The sequence below is a fragment of the Anguilla anguilla genome, chromosome 15, assembly GCF_013347855.1.
Source record: "Anguilla anguilla isolate fAngAng1 chromosome 15, fAngAng1.pri, whole genome shotgun sequence".
NCBI lineage: Eukaryota > Metazoa > Chordata > Actinopteri > Anguilliformes > Anguillidae > Anguilla > Anguilla anguilla.
Window position 1 is genome coordinate 20,125,995 of NC_049215.1, and position 16,336 is coordinate 20,142,330.

Genomic DNA, 16,336 nt, shown 5'->3' on the forward strand with positions numbered 1-16,336 from the left:
TGTGAACACACACATATATGTAAACGCACCCAAGCACACACATACGTACGCACATAGTTTTTTCAACATTCTCTATGATCAGACAGTTTTTGCTCAATTTTTTATATGGCGTTATTGGCAAGCCTTACTATATTCATATGGTGAAAAGGCATTCAAGCCACAAACAAATCATCTCTCAGGAGTTACTATGGAGAACATTAAAATTATAACAGAGCCCTATGTCAGATTTCAGCTTTTAAAATATTTATAGGGTCTGCGGCTACAATACTTTGTAAGCTAGGCATAAATAACTTTCAGAACCCTTTGACTGATATACTTTGAAAGGCCCGTGCAAATATGCCGTATTGTCATTGAGCACTAACTGTCTGTCCGTACATGAAACCGCCCCTCCTGAAATCAGAGGGTTTTACTGGAGCTGAGAATTTATAGTGCTCAGCCCGGATGCATATGGGCGTTATAAAAGAAGTTTGGTTTAGCAGCTGCAGTTTTACGGCTTGTGGAGTGAGCAGGGTGGAACAGGGGGACAGACCAGGCTGGCTCTGTGTACCCAGGCGCTGGGACATTATCTGGAGCCCCCGTTCTCTGCCCCCCGCCCCCGGCTCCTGGAGAAGCTCGGTGAAGCATTGAGACAAAGGCGGGCTCGGGCCTCGTAACCATGACTTATGGCGGTCCCGGGTTCGAGAGCGCGTCCTCCATCCAGGATGAGGAGCCGCGAATGAACTGAGAAGACCGGCAAGGTCAGCCGTCACCCAGCTGACAGCTTTATTCCCCCCCTCTCTCCAGCGCATAAATTACATCTTTTATCGTCTGCACCTTAATTCAGTCCCTATCGATGGGCTGAGTTAAAAATGAGGGGGAAAACCTCTCTGACCGTCTGACTGGACTGTTCTGTTGTCACGTTATGTTTATTAGACAAATGGCCTTATTTCCGGAGTCATCTGCTGGGTAGGGGTGTGCAATATGACAATCTTAGATCGTGAACGATCAGCCTTTGAAGAAAGATGGGAAGTATCGTGCTTCAGAGCTACTGTATATTCTGTCAGAGCGGCACTAACATCAGAGCAGCCCCTGATCCCAGGAGTCAAACACACAGGCGGTTAACGTATGCACTCCTCTGCAGCCATTGTGGACCAACCCTCTCATCGACGTGCCATTTCTACAGTTTCAGAAAGAAAAAAAGATAATTCTGCTATGCCCTTTCTCGCCACATACTTTTTTGATATCGAGAACCTACTGTGTTCTCAGAGAAAATGTCGATCTTGGCTCCACAAATATTTGACAGAGTGCACAGCCAAAAGCTGCAGGCTAAATGAGGTGTGAAAGTCTCCAGATTATTAAGAATTAATGGGGGCTGAGTCAATAAATCACCCCTTGTCCGTTGCTACGGGAGATACGTGCCAACCCCACAAAAACCGACCTTCACCCCTGCCTCTCCCCCCCCCACCCCCCACCCCCCCACCACAGCCCCCCGAGAGCTGCTTTCAGTCATGCATATGAGCTCAATGGCCACCCCCGGCCCCCCGCCCCCCATTCCTTGCCATGCCGCGGTCCAAAAACAGAAAGAAGCGGCAGTTTGCAATTACGCTCCATGATATTTACAGTTGAAACGTTCACAGTGAGAGCGCGGCCAGATTTACTGGACAAACAAAAAGTACAAAAGTACACGTCTGAGTGACTGTTCCAGTACAGAAAACAACACCGCTGACATAGAAAGTAAAGTTTTCAATATGCGTTATGTTTTCTTTCTTGGCAAGAAAAAATCCAAAAGATTACGACAGATGCATAAACTCATAGCATTGGTCACGGTTTACATTTTCATTTTGCCATTTAGCAGATGTTCTTATTCCAAGTGACTTACAAAGGTCCATACATACATGCATACAGGGTCAGGGAAAGAGGAGAGATGGTGCCAAGTCATGAGTCATAACTGATAGTAGTTGTTAATAGGTAACACTGTCTCTATGGCAACAAAATTAGCTATAACTGTACCTTGTATTAGGGGGTTCCAAATCTTACAAATATGACTGCTCAACTTATTACTATACAGTATCTATATACCACGCAGAAATGCAGTTTTTTGTGAGCTTGGGTACACTACTTGTAGTTAACATGTAAACCTACAGCAAAGTGAAGTGCCATAGTTCCTGGAAGAGGGTGATTGACAAATGGCAGTCTTTAGTTACTGCATTCTCAAGGTAAAGTCAAGGTACCCTCAATTGATATACAGTACCTTTTGTACGTTAGCACCTAGATGCGAAGTAACATGGGAAAAGTTCTTATATATGGGATGTGAAAACTTCAGGTTTTGGGCATGACACAATGTGGAGAAAAATTACATTTAAACTACTAAAATAAGTCAACTATGCAAACTCGTTTAAATTTAGCATTTATTAGTTATAAGAGATATTTACCCGGGGTCATTATCGTACTCATTGGGAGGAGGATGACAGAAGATATTTCCCTTTAACGCGCAAGGGAGTAAACCTGGTGTTTCCGCTTAACAAGGAGGGAGTAAACAAGGTGGCTGAGAGCTCTGACCAAACACTGCAGTCTGCAACCAATTACTTCACTGTTTCCCCCCCAACCATAACACTTTGCATTCGATCAGAAAATAAAATCTAATCTGTAAATAATTGTACTTCTGAGAACCCTCTCCGGAGGTACTGGACTATCGATTCAAGGCACAGAGGACTGAGTCTTTGATCGGGAAGAATAAAAGAGATTGATCCTATGAAATTTATATTGTCATATTATTCTTCAGCTTGAAAAAAGGCCTGACATTATAAGAAAGGTGTACCACAGAAGGGCAATAAAACGGGGGCTTTTCAAGAGGAGTTTTCCAACTTTACAGCATGTGTCCATTCCTAACTATGAACAGCCAGTCCTAAATCACAAGCACTCACTCAGAAAGCCCACGAGCACTATAACTAGACTTCATAAAGAAGCTGAGAAGCCTACCCCTTGGCCCCAAAACACACACACACACCCACGCACACACACACATAGACAGACACGCACACATATATAAATTGACAATAATTTGATAATGAGGATAAATTGTATTTTTACACAGGTTCAGATCAGTTTTAAGCACAGCAAAATAGCTATAATTTGCAGCCGAATGAAAGAAGCATATTTTTACTTTGAGAAAATTAGTTGGTAAATGCCTACATCATAAACAGTGAATTGAAGCGAAGATAAACAGAATAACATTGAATCCTGTGATCACAAGGGCTATTTCACTCAGCATTTGGACTTTGATCAATGAACTATTACAAGTGTTTCTTTCTCACTTCTTACTTCCACTCAATGTTGTTTAGAGTTAAGAAAACAGACTACTTGCAAAAATACTATTCTCCGCTATTCTCAAACCAAGAGCACAGATTTGGTCCCGGGCGCTACCTATGTATCTGGTTTCTGTCATGGCCAATCTCTCGATCAATTAAAATAGTTGAAAACAGACAGACACACTTACTGCGAGTGACCACGCCTTCCAGCCTGATGATGTTGGGGTGGTCAAACTGTCCCATGATGCTGGCCTCACTCAGGAAGTCCCGCCTCTGCTTCTCTGTGTACCCTGCCTTTAGAGTCTTAATGGCCACGCAGATCTCCTTCTTTGATGGCAACCGCAGGCGACCGCTGCACACCTCCCCAAACTCACCTGTGCAGGGCAAAACCAGCATGGAGTCTCACAGGACCAAGACAAGCAGACAGAGGAACCGTAATCAAGAGAGAAATGGCTTCAGGAAGATCATGCTGTCATGACGAATCTGAGCAGACACAATCAGCCTGTGATATGTGTGGACTTTTGAGAGAAATGGAGAATTCAAAATTATGTACGCATTAAGTCATTTTAACATGTGTCCATGTATTCCTTTAAGACTCTAAGTCTCTGAGGCATAGGACTGTATATCAGTTTTTGCTAATCATGAACGACAGAGATATTGAAATAAAAGTAGAAGAGTACACAATCCAACAAGCCCACCTCCAGCCCATCTACACACACACACACACACACACACACACGCTGCACCCCATCTTCCCTCTGGTATATCTGCAATTCACCTATCATACAGCACAAATGCAAACTATTATGGCAATTAGCATCCTTGACTTGTTATGGGAGAGTTCATTTTGAAAAAATGTAACATCTGTGCGGTGTTCTGGCATGCAGGTGTGAAGCTTTCCAAGGTAGGGAAACCTGACAGTAAGCCTATTTCAAAGCCACCTCCTAGGGTCAGAGGATTCAGTAAAATGGATGATGACAGCAACTTGGAGAGAGAGGATATGATGTCACAGAAAAAGAATGAAGATCATATTCACATCTAGCTTGTTTCATTTGATTTGTAATTATTTCCCACAAAGAATTTGAGAAAATAGGCAGAATACTAATGATAATATCTGGCAAAACTTATAACAGGAGTGATTACAGATTGTCTAAAGAGCAGCCGTGTTTTGACTGGCTGCTTTAAGGAGATCTAACCTGCTCAGAAGGCTATGCAGAAAACTGAGCTGCTTGTTATTGTGGGATGTACTGCAACAACAGAAATTTTATACATCCACCTCAAGGGTGACAGTGATTTTAAAATGTCAGTTCCACCACACCGCAAGGGCAAGTCTGGGTCACAGACTAGGTTCAGTTATCAGTTATGTTACAACCCTCCCTCTACAGGTTAATCCAAAGAGAGGAATCCCTTTCATGTATATTTGCTGTTCTTATTATGTTTTTGTATAGACGTAATATTAATATCACAATTTCAGAATGTTGACATTTTCACACTGAAATATGAAAGTCATAAGCTATCTAATGTCAGATCACGAATAATCTTTCATTTTTATTCTCCCTGCTGTCTATTTACAGAGAGTTTAACCAACAGTTTAGAATAGTAGTACCTAAGAAGTTCTGAAAGCAAAATTTGATATTTGTAAGGTTACAGGCAATCTCTACAGCAATATCTTCCATTGTTTGATCAGTGCATCGTCTGCTCTAGTGACTGCTAGAATGGTCAATTACAGGGAGCTATCTCCATATCACTGCTGCTGCTCCAGCACCTGTGGTGGAGTGAGAGGCAGCCACAGAACCTGGTTATTAATGTCCCTCCTGGAGATGCTCTACGGTTACCCAGAGTCCCCAGCTATTTACAGTAGCAGGCGATCTGTTAAGTCCAGTGAAGTGGTGCTGGGAGAACTCTCATTCTCAAAAGTTACAACAAAAACCCACCTCCAGCTGAGGTTTTAAGTGATTCTCTTTTCTACTGATTGACACAACTGCAACCAGCAAATGTATTTCCCTTAAAATTTTTGACAGCTACAAATCTCTGCGATCAATGGATATGTGAAAAGTGTTCCGTCTCATACCTGCACCGACCACCTTGTCAATAGCTATGCAGGAGGCGTCTAATTCTTTGGCAAATTCGTGGACAGCCTGACTGGGGTCCTCGTAAGTGTGGGGGTCCACATAGGTCCTGATTCCTGGCAGCCTCACTGAAAGAGAGTAAAAGGGAGTGTTTCCTGTTAAGATAATTACATCAGTGACCGATCCAGATTCGCTTCAGTGTTATTTCAAATTTGGAACCCTATATTGCATTCCTATGGTCTCCTGTTTGGCAGGCAAAATCCACTTATGTATTCAACTTCTGACTTTGACACAATGTGTTTTGAAAATAAACTGCATTAGTTGCCTTATGTAAATAAATCATTTCATACTGTATGGTAAAAAGGACTGAATTTGTACACACTCCCATTGTCAACAAACAAAAGAATGGAAAAGTATATTAGAAATACAAATTCAGCAGTTTGTTAAATTCAAACTAAGATACATTCCATATGTAAAATAACTATAGTATTTTGTAAGGACTAAGCATGATGATGTCCATAAATAAATGGATGGTTCTTGAATACATCGTTTTTTAAATTATTCTTCAAGAAAACAAAGGCGATAATTGCAGGGAAAAAATAAGTACAACAAACTGGATTTCACATCTCCAGAACAGACATCCGTGTCTTGTTATGCTCTGACACTTCAGTGAAGAAACATGGAGCAGTAGCATAGCTTTGATGAGACTACACTCCACAACTGACTGAAAACAGCCACATTCTGACAGACAGAAATAGTGCAAGAGTGACAGAAAGATGGAAGTTTATAGGAACCAGACTGCCAGCATTAAAAGGACCGAAATACGCACGCGTGCTGTTGACAGATAGGAAGCCTGACCAGGACTGAAGGACATATGTGTGCCATAAACAGATAGGAAGTGTTATAATCACTGAAATATGCATGCGTACAGTAGACAGACAGGAAATGTTGGAATGACAGAAAGGCATGCGCTTACGGTGCCCGTTGCCAAAGTGGAGCCTTTTCTCATCTGGATGTTTGGATTTCCTGTAGCCACAAAACCTGTCAACCAGAAGACGAATTATCAGAAGGTAGGGGTCCTGGCTCTGAGGAGCGCCAGACCTGGATCTGTGCGAGAGGTTTTCGGGGTGTGAGTGTGGAACTGTAACGCGAGTGAGTACTGAGCAGACTGCAGCGGGAGGCCAGATCTGCCTGTCCGCCGGGTTTTCTGGTCCACGGAGCAGAACGATATTTTACAGGCTTTATAATGTGTTTATGCACCCTCCTCAGCCTGCACTGTCAAGACCAGTGCTCTACGATACCTGTCACCCCCATCTCTCTACCCTATATTATGAAGGCCAACAGGATGAGAAATAATATACAGCCCGCCATCCATGTCTGCCATGAACTTGCATATCCATGTAACAACATGAGGGAAATCGTTCATGTAATCACGCGTGTCCATGTATCAGAAGACGGGGGAAGGTCATGTAATCATGAACGCCCATGTATCAGGTAAGGAGGCAAGGTCAGGTCATGATGCATGAGGGCTGCATTTAGACCGCGGGGCTGAGTGGAGCGGCAGGTTTGTATGTCATTATGCATGCGTTAGGCAGCACTGACCTGCTGACTATGATGTACACCACCACGGTCAGGAGGATGATGGCCACGGCCGAGGAGATGGCGATCAGCACCACCTGACTGTTCTCACTGGAGATAGAGAAGGCTGTGGAGAGAACAGAGGGATGCAGCACAGTCAACATCAGTGAATAGCTTAGTGTTTCAACATTCACCATTACTGACTGGAATAATGTATGACTTCCAATTTTAAAGAAAATGATGTCAGTATCAGTCAAAATGATGATGACTGAATCATAGCTTAAATTACTGAAGTTTTTACTGAGCATATCCACAATGGGAATCCCCAATACTTTCTTCCAAAAACATTGTTCATAAAAGCAGTGGACTCAAACACTCATGGAAGGAGGGAATGTACAAAATTAATCCTGATGCTTCATGTTCTTTGTCGTTCTGTTGCCGAAACCTTCAGTGTTCTCTGAACAATTAATTCTTCCAACGCTGAATTTTATTTAGAACATACGGTACAACAGTCTTATGCAGGACAAACCCACGCATTCGTGACAAACAAAAATTTGGCAGAATAGTGAAATGAAATGAAGCTGTTTTTGCTGTGCCATATGCTTCAGTATTCACAGGGAAGTGAGACACCGTTCCCAGGCTGCATTATGAGAATGGCAGAGGAAGTCAATTAAAAGGCCCCAAACTGCGTCCTGTAAAAATGCTGACAGAGAACTGCTCCGATAGGATTGCATGTGAAAGGAAACCCCTGATTCATACAGCACAGTGATTTTCACCCATTGTTTACATAGCCATTTAGGCTACAGAAATTACAGGCAGCAGCTTAATAGGTTACACATTCATCCAAAAAATAAAATTTCTGCATTAGTATGGTAGAGAATGATTTCTTTTTAAATGTTTCAGAAGCGAGCAGGAGGCTGGAGCTCGACTATTCTGCTTCTCTGGATATCTGCTGTTAGTTAGCTGATGGATCTTACAAGAGGAGCAGCGTGCCCGAAAACTAGTCTGCAAGTCTGTGTGAGTGTCGGGCAAGACTCTACTGCTGTACTCTCGAGCCAAGCAATTAACCTGATCTGCTTCACTAAATATCTAGCAGCAAGAGTTGGGAAAAAACCCAAATAAGCTATATAAGATGTGTAAAATGTATACGGCCATTCCAAATCAGAGATTGAGGAGGGAGGACTCCGGGAATACAACAGAGAAGTCTGCCAACGTGATTGATAGAGAGGACTCTCAGTACACGGGTAGAAGAGTCTTTTCGTGTTTTGGGGGGCGGGGGGGGGAGGGGGGGGGGGGTCGATGAGCACAATGCTGGGAGTGGTCTGAGAGAGCTTGAATGGGGAGGCACAAAAACTGTGGCAATAAAAACATCCACGAAAGCTGAAATAATACCAAAAAACTCCCTGTAATCCTCAGCAAAGCACACTAATAATGCCTTCCATATGATTTGAAAAGCTTGCCATCATACATCACTGAATGGTTAAAATTGATACTATTCAATAAATTTAGTTTGTAACGATGACTTATATGACAGTGTGATGAGTGATGATGATCCCACTGAACACAGGAATGATTTTTTGTTATGAACTATATGGTCTCACCTGGGGAAAGGGGAACCCCAGGTGAGTTTGACAGGAAGTGACATGCAGTGAGAAGTGAAGGCGGTGCTTACAGTCAGGGCTGGTCTCAAACTCAAACTTTCGGCTGCTGGCTCCGTACCCAGCGGCTGTCCGTGCCCGAATCTGCAGTAGGTAGGTCGTGTCTGGCTTCAGGCCGCCAAGCGTCACATTGGTGCCCTTTGACCTCAGGATGGTGTAGCTTGTCTCTTGCTCCTGCTTTAAGGATCAAAAGAGACATAGAGAGTGAGTGAACACATTGAAACAAAATCAGAAAGAAGCATGCTGAAAGATCAAATGGGACGCACTCTACACAGACCAAGCACACTACACTCAGATCAGGGAGAAGCACACTACACACACAGTAAACCCAGATCAGAGAGAATCACACTACACCCTGATCAAGAGAAGCATGCTAAAACAAGTTCAGGGAGTCTGAGAGGACCACAATAGGGAGGACCACACTAAAGCCAGAACAGGGAAAAACCTGATCTGTTAGAGGCAAAATAACTGGACCCAAGAGTCAGAAACAAAAATGTTTGAACTAGATATGAGATAAAGAAATTAAAACCGGATCAGGGGAAAGCACATTAAAACCAGATAAGAGAGAAGCTCGTGAAAACAAGACCGGAGAGAAGCATATTAAAACCAGATCAGGGGGAAGTGTGTTTAAAACCAGGTAAAAGAGATGCAGGTTAAAACCAGTTCAGATAGAAACCCATTAAACCAGATCAGAGAGAAGCACATTAAAGCCAGGTCAGAGGAAGGGTCCGCTTGGCGTTCTGGGCTCACTGCCTGCTGACGACACGAGTGGACACCGCGCCAAGAGCTCGATACGCCGAGTCAGTCCCCAGAGCGCGAAATGTGAGTTTATAATCAGGTGCGGCCCCCGACTGCAGGAGACCATGCCAGCTCCTCTTGATTAATCGCCACCTTTATTTTTTACAGCTTTCCTAAGGATCTGCAGCGCGCCGATCATCCTTACCGGAGAAACGGCGCAGGATTTATAGTCCGCCTTTATGCTGCAGCCATTGTTTCCAGATGTGCCTTTAACTGGGGGCAGGGGGGGTGTAAGACAGGCGGAATGAAAGGGGGGGGAGGCTCAGATGGCAGGAACGCAGGGTCGGGGAGAATAAAAGAGCTCTTTTGTTTAACGCCGGTCTCTCGCTCGCCGTGATCATACCGGACAACCACCCTGCACCTCTCACATGCCACGGTGTGTCTCGATTTTCAGACAGACAGAGGGATGTGTGCTCTCCATGCATCTCCCGAAGCTCAGCATGATGAAGGGATATCAGCAGTACATCTACATGTTTAAAAAATTTATGGGAAATTACGTTCGTAATTAGAGAATAGAGGCTCGGTTTTTAAAAGTCCTTGATAAGAATCATTTCTTAATTGTGAGGCTAAATTGAATTTTGTTTGTTTGATCATGGGCCAAGTCTGAAATTATTTCAAAATGAAAATATGACACAAGATTCTTTGAAATCGATACGCTATATCAAAGTTGTTTGCAGGCGTGCTGCCTGCAAAGCCTTCACACTTATGCTTTGCTAAATAAATGCTGCCTTGCACATATTATCCTTTTCCCAGGACATAAACATGATGCCAAATCGCTGAAACTAACTCGAAGTGACACTGAACAAGTACAACACTAATGAGAGATACGTGGAACAGATTAATCACGCCAACCATGTGGTCCTTTCCGTTTCCTCCATTACTTCCTCAAGCAAACTTAAGAAGTGATTCAGATTGAGAAATTTTACACGCAGCTCACTGCCCTGGCAACCTTCAACCCTCTAATGGAGCGCATCAGGTTTTAACGACAACAGGAGTCCTTCAAGCTGAAATTCGGTCTCGATCTCCAGGCAGACGAAAGCGATACCTCGGCGTTGTGCGATATGTTTCTTCGTTTAAGCCATAAATCTTTTCGCAGGTTGTCACCCCTCTTTCTGCTCGGGACACCATGTGAGCCTTCTGAAAATCACACACAGGTGTGTCCCAAGTCTCCAGGGCGATGTCTTTACCGCATGCCCGCGGCCACGTCCGCTCTCCTCGCACATCCAAGCCCGACAACGCCCGTGATTTTTTACCTTCCTACATGCGTGGTTATTAATGAACAAACACATCCCTTGTTTTGCTTTGAGAACATAAATACTTGAATCCACAGCCATAGCCTTGAGCTCAACCAGAAAGAGGAACTGTTGTAAATACAAGAAGCATTTCAGCTTGCATTCCCTCGGTCAAAGCTTGCACGTAAATAAACACTTTCTGATTGGAGGGTTTTTTCCCCTTTTTCCCATCTCTTTCAGATGATAAATATGATAAAAATGGAAAAATAATCACAGAAGAGTTTTCCCACAATCTTCATTTTCATTAAGATTTTTGAAAATCCTTGGCGTCATATCATAGGTCTGAGGTTCCTTGGGATAAACAGGTTTGTCAAGTTCATGGACAATACAACTTCACATGCTTATGACTAGGATTCCCATATTTGGAAACACTTGTATTAAAAAGCTTGTTACACCAAACCCAAAGTTTGTCCTTTATATTCATTCATGAAAGTATTTTTTTCCTTCATTGATTTCATTCTGATAGTAACCTGGTGGTAACACAAAAGAAACTTAGTTTAATAGAGGCAGGCTTTCCAAGTGGTGGACCACTGCTCACAGGAATGTTTCGCCGGCTGTGATGGGAACAATTTTAGTCTTTTGGGAAAAGGAAGGACATCCCGTTTGGTTTATTGATGGCACGTGGCCAACACTGATTGACTGTAAACAGTAGGTTATTTCTAATCCAGGAACCGATGCATTTTTAAGCCTTTCTTAGGAACTGCACTCATTTAGCTAGCACAGTGTGTTAGCCTGTCAGGATTCCTGTGGCGGGCTTGAAACCTGTCTGTAAATTTGGGGCCCCCTCTCCCTGGTATGTGGGTGGTGGGCTGCAGAGCAGTCTGTCATCCTCTGCCAAGCTTAATCAAGAAGCATCTTTCAGTAAACCCCAGCCCTTTTCAGCCCAGAAGCCTCTATTGTTACCCTGTGGAGTCCTTCACACCCAGCAAGCCTTCACACCTCCAGTCCACTCGGTCTTTCTAAGGTGTCAGCGACTGTTTTAACCTCATGATGGGAGTGTGTGGTTTAATGAACCTCACAATGCTGTTCCTACAATACGCAGATTTTTTTGAATGACTGGTTTGAGCCAATCAATATGCTTTGCTCTCCACAGTGAAATACAACGGTTGGTTCTTGTCAGTAGGCTCATGGTGGCTTCTCTAATAGCCTCACTCTTCCATCTGCTTCGCGATTCCTAGGGCCCGCTCTGCCCAGCATCCCATCCCATGTCCGCTGGCCAGTGGGTGAACCCCCAAGCCAAGAGCCTTCAGCGTCACTGTGACAGTTTAAAGGGATTATGGCTGAAGGCCTTACTAATCACTCTGAAGAAAGGCCTCTGAAGGTCAAAACAGCCCTGCAGATGATCCTCCTCACTGACATATCGAGTGCTGCCACTAGCAGGGGCCTCCATCTTGAGAAATCTGCAGGACTGTCCGTGCCCAGAAAGGATGACTTTATATCTTCCCTGAACAAGCTCGTAAAATGTGGCAGAAAAACAGTTTGGAAGAGCACCCGAAAGGGCCATCGCTCTTTCAGTGATTAAAAATGCCACCAAGGCTAATTCCAGTATCAAATGTCACCAATAGTTCATCGAGCACCCCGCGGAAGGGCCGTAATTTGCTCTGTGCTAATTTTCACACTGAGACCTCGAAGACACATTTATTGTCAGTAATAAAGCCGCACTCCATTAGAGCAGGCCTTTCACCCGCCTCTCGGAAAACATCCCGGAGCAGGGGAGTGAATGTCGGAGGTGAAGTCCAAGCCCTCTAAGTCAGAGAACACTGCTCGGGTCATTTCATAAGGAAAGCTTTTTTTCATTTCCTTGCAGGCCAGATGCTGCAGAGAAAAGCAAAGGAACAAGCAACATATGCCAAGTGACCACATGCAGCTATGACAGTCCACTTCATACCAGTATAAAAACGGATGAACAGCAAAAGAATACTTGAAAGTTGTAATAAGACAACTTTGAAAACTGAACTAGAACCCAAACTCCAAAAGAAGTTAAAAAAAAAAAACATAGGAAAATGCATGTGTTGATATCTGTTTATGTGAATATGCGTATCTGTGTGCGGGCTGCTTGCCTTGTGTGTGAGTGTATGTGCATGTATGTGTGTGTAGCTGCCTGTATTTTCTGTTAATGTGCATGTGTGGCCACAGAGCTCAGTCATTTACCTGCTGGAGTAAGGAAATGTGTTTTTTTTTTTCTTCCTGCGGGACAGCTCTGGCCAGTTGCCATTAGAAACTGCTACAGAGCTTTCTTTCACACTCTCAGATCCCCTGCCAGTTCGAGAGAGGAGAGTCCCACAGGGTTGGGCCTGCTGCAGTGCCAGACCCTGGCTGGGAGACCCATTACCCACTTCACTCAGGACGTCTGAACGTCCGCACCCTGACAGGCGCAGGGAGACGAGCGGTGGCCCTTTAGCCGGGGCTGCTGGGGGGGGTGAGGGACGCAGCTGAGCAGGAAAGTCCTGCCCACAGAAGCTCCACACACCAGAGAGCCGGGGGCACAGGCACCCCAGCCCCAATGGCAGGTGCTTCCCCCTGCGCCGCGCTAACCGCTCACAAGTTCAAACACACCCTGGGAGCGGGGCAACAGGGATTGGGTTTCCAGCTCCACACTCCGGCCTGGGAGAACACTCCTGTGCTGTGAGGAAATGTGTTCAAGATGAGAAGCTCCCACGATCAAGTGTCACAGTGTACGTTGGCGAATATCGGATCAGCCGCTGCGGTCGGGAGAGAGGTGGCGGAGTGTATCCCCTGTATGCTTGTTCATGTCTATTATCGCGGAGAGAGGAATCTGTCACCAGTCACAGGTAGCAGTTTTAGCATGGCATTCTGCTCCTGACTCTCACCGCTCGGGGGGAGGAGATTTGCTGTAACACTCTGTTTGGGGAGGGGTTTCAGTGTAACGCACCACTGCTGACAATGATAAAGCAGGCTCTCACTGCAGAGAAGAGCGACTAATGAAGCCATTTCCAGCTTTTGGAAATCTCCAAAATGTTCAGCTTTACAAATGAGTATCACCACAAAATAAAGGCAGAATTACATTAATATTAAAACTGAATCGGTCTTCTTCCCTTTAACAGGGGAACATGATACTAATATGAGGTCTCTGATACAACCGTAAAAACAGGTAACCAGTGATCAAAACCATATAGACCTAAATATAAAACACACAATTCAACATGAGTGATAACTGCACATCGCTGTGAAATGACTGTGGAGCTGGATCCAATCTGAGGCTCACTCAAAAACATCATCGGCGCAGCTACCTTCTTTCTCCTCAGGAACACTGTTTCCTGCCTCCCCTAAACCAGCTGCTGGAACGATGTTCAGGTTTTTATTACCTCTACACTCCATTACTGTAATGCGCTTCTCCTGCCAACCCAAATGCGTATTGCAAATCCTTCAATACCTTCAAAATGCTACAGCTACAATTCTAGCAGAGATCTTACAGCCCCAGTTCCATATCCCCCCCCATAGGTTTCCCATTACATTTAGCATTGATTTTAAAATAGTCCTCCTTGCCTTCTGTATGAACCAATAAACAATCTTGTCCATGACACCTCCCTGAAAGGTTAGCTCTTTAACCCCAGTCTTTCTCAGCCCCCTGGCCCATATAGAGCTCTGTTCTCCTGGTTCTACTCCAGGTGACTTGGACACAGCCCCTGTTGCTAGGGTGCTATGCTGTAGCTCTGTTCTGGGATTTAAAATACCAGTTCCCTCTCTGGCTCAAACTCACCAAACATGCTTTACAATACATGTCCTCAACAAGTATTGATAAATACATTCTGAATGTAAGTACCTCAATAGCCCTACATGCTTTTTATTACCACTACTATCACTATTACCACTATTACCACCACTACTACTAATGTAATTATTATTTTGAATCCTGTTAATTGCTCATTATATTGTGCAGAAACAGATTGCCTGTTCTTCACTCACCTTCTCATAGTACTTGACTTCATAGTCCAGGATGATTCCATTGGGCCTCTCTGGCTCCAGCCAAGACAGGGAGATGCTGTTTCGGGACGTCCTGTCTTTCTTGATGATGGTGACTGGGGATGGAGCTGCAGGGGCGAACGGAGGTGGGGGGGGGGGGGGGGGGGGTTTGGGGGGTAGAGATAGGAAGAGGGATGAAGATAAACAGGAGGGTTACTGTTCAACTTACTTACAGACCACAATAAAACCATGTATGGTCAACACAGACAGGTTCTTTGGATCTATTGGTTTTACTTTGGGATGAACCCTCTAAGTAAGTGGCAAGATAAAGTTTTGGACAAAGTGCAAAGCAGACTAATGTGTGGAGGGGATGTTCTGGCAGAAGGAAATAATTAGGGTCAGACACTGAATGGAGGAAAGAGAGATGTGCAGAGAAAGTGATCAATAGAGTGAGAAAGATGGTGTAAGAAAGACAGAAAAAAGATCTCAAATAAGATAAAGAAACAAACTATGAATTAAATTTTATATAGAATGAAGGAAACATGACGGAGAGAGAAAGCATTCAGTCATCAAAGCCTTTCTGGACACCCACTGCAGTACTCTCAAGCAGAGGCTTCAGAAATCTGACCCTCCCCATGCCATGGAGGTCCTCCTCCAGAGGGGGCAGCAGAGAGCACAACCCTGTGCATACCCCACTCACCCCCACACCTCCACCCTCCAATGTCCCTACACCCAGGTGCCCACGTGGTCCCAATCTTCTCCCGCGACTCTCGTTCTCTCCCCCTCCTCTCCATTTTCCCTTTCGTTCTCTTTTTTTTACGGCTCTCTAATTACCATGCAGCGCTGCAAAGGCATATGACCCGCCCACATTTCCATTTTATTAGGCCACAAAAAAAAACATGTTGTTCTTTGAAACGTCTGAGCATTTCCTGATTGCAATCACGCAGCTTCAGAACGCTTTGGCAGTTAATGAATCCAGATGGACAGAGTCTGTTAGCGCTCTCTCTGGCGTCCCCCTCTTCACCCGGTAGCGCGGGCAGGATGAGGGCTTTATGGTAGCCGTGATTTACACCGTCTGCGCCGTGCAGTAGACTCATCTGACGCGCGGTGTCTGCCCCTGCTCTCTCTCAGATCAGATAGTCCACCGAGGCCTCAAAACACAGAGTGCACACAATTTGAACGGCTCCCCTGAGAGTGTGAGGCGAAAATAAGTTATGGAGTCAGAGAATGTTTTGCTGCTGAATTAGAGGAAAATGTGCTGGTTTGCTGTCTTTTGAAGACCCTTTTCCAGTACCCTACCACAGGACTACCACATGTACAGCAGGATTTGTTACCAGTACTACTTTCACAGTCTCTAAGGAGAGTCTACACAAGTCAATCACTGTCCTCCACACGGTGCCGTGGATTCGGTTGAGGTACAGTGTCATGTGTGTGCGTGTGTTAATGAATTACTTACAAAAAACTTACATAAGTTACAGGACAGGTGTGCCCTCTTGTAATTTTCCCTGTCTCATCACATTACATCACAAACCAGTGGGCAGAGACTATTATTCAGATTGGCCTCTCTGAAGAGTGTCATTTTGGGGTTTCCCAGGTGAACAGTCCATGCAGGTGGAACAGTGAGGAGGGGACGGCTGCAGGGACTCGCCCGTACACACCATACCAGGTTTCAGCTCTCCAGGTTCACAGGTAAAGTACAGAACAGGAGAGCATGAGATTACTGTGGGTGG

General features: G+C 44.6%; 1 protein-coding gene across 2 annotated transcripts in view; it reads right to left on the reverse strand.

The window, feature by feature from the left end:
* Positions 1–16,336, reverse strand: part of epha3 (eph receptor A3) — a 106,480-nt gene that overhangs the window by 22,722 nt on the left and 67,422 nt on the right. For both annotated transcript variants that reach the window (XM_035394303.1, XM_035394302.1), the window contains exons 6-11: positions 14,610–14,734; positions 8,607–8,769; positions 6,959–7,061; positions 6,333–6,397; positions 5,359–5,484; positions 3,476–3,661 (exon numbers count right to left, since the gene is read on the reverse strand). In XM_035394303.1, coding sequence (XP_035250194.1) covers positions 3,476–3,661; positions 5,359–5,484; positions 6,333–6,397; positions 6,959–7,061; positions 8,607–8,769; positions 14,610–14,734 — 768 coding nt within the window. The remainder of the gene's footprint in view (positions 1–3,475; positions 3,662–5,358; positions 5,485–6,332; positions 6,398–6,958; positions 7,062–8,606; positions 8,770–14,609; positions 14,735–16,336) is intronic.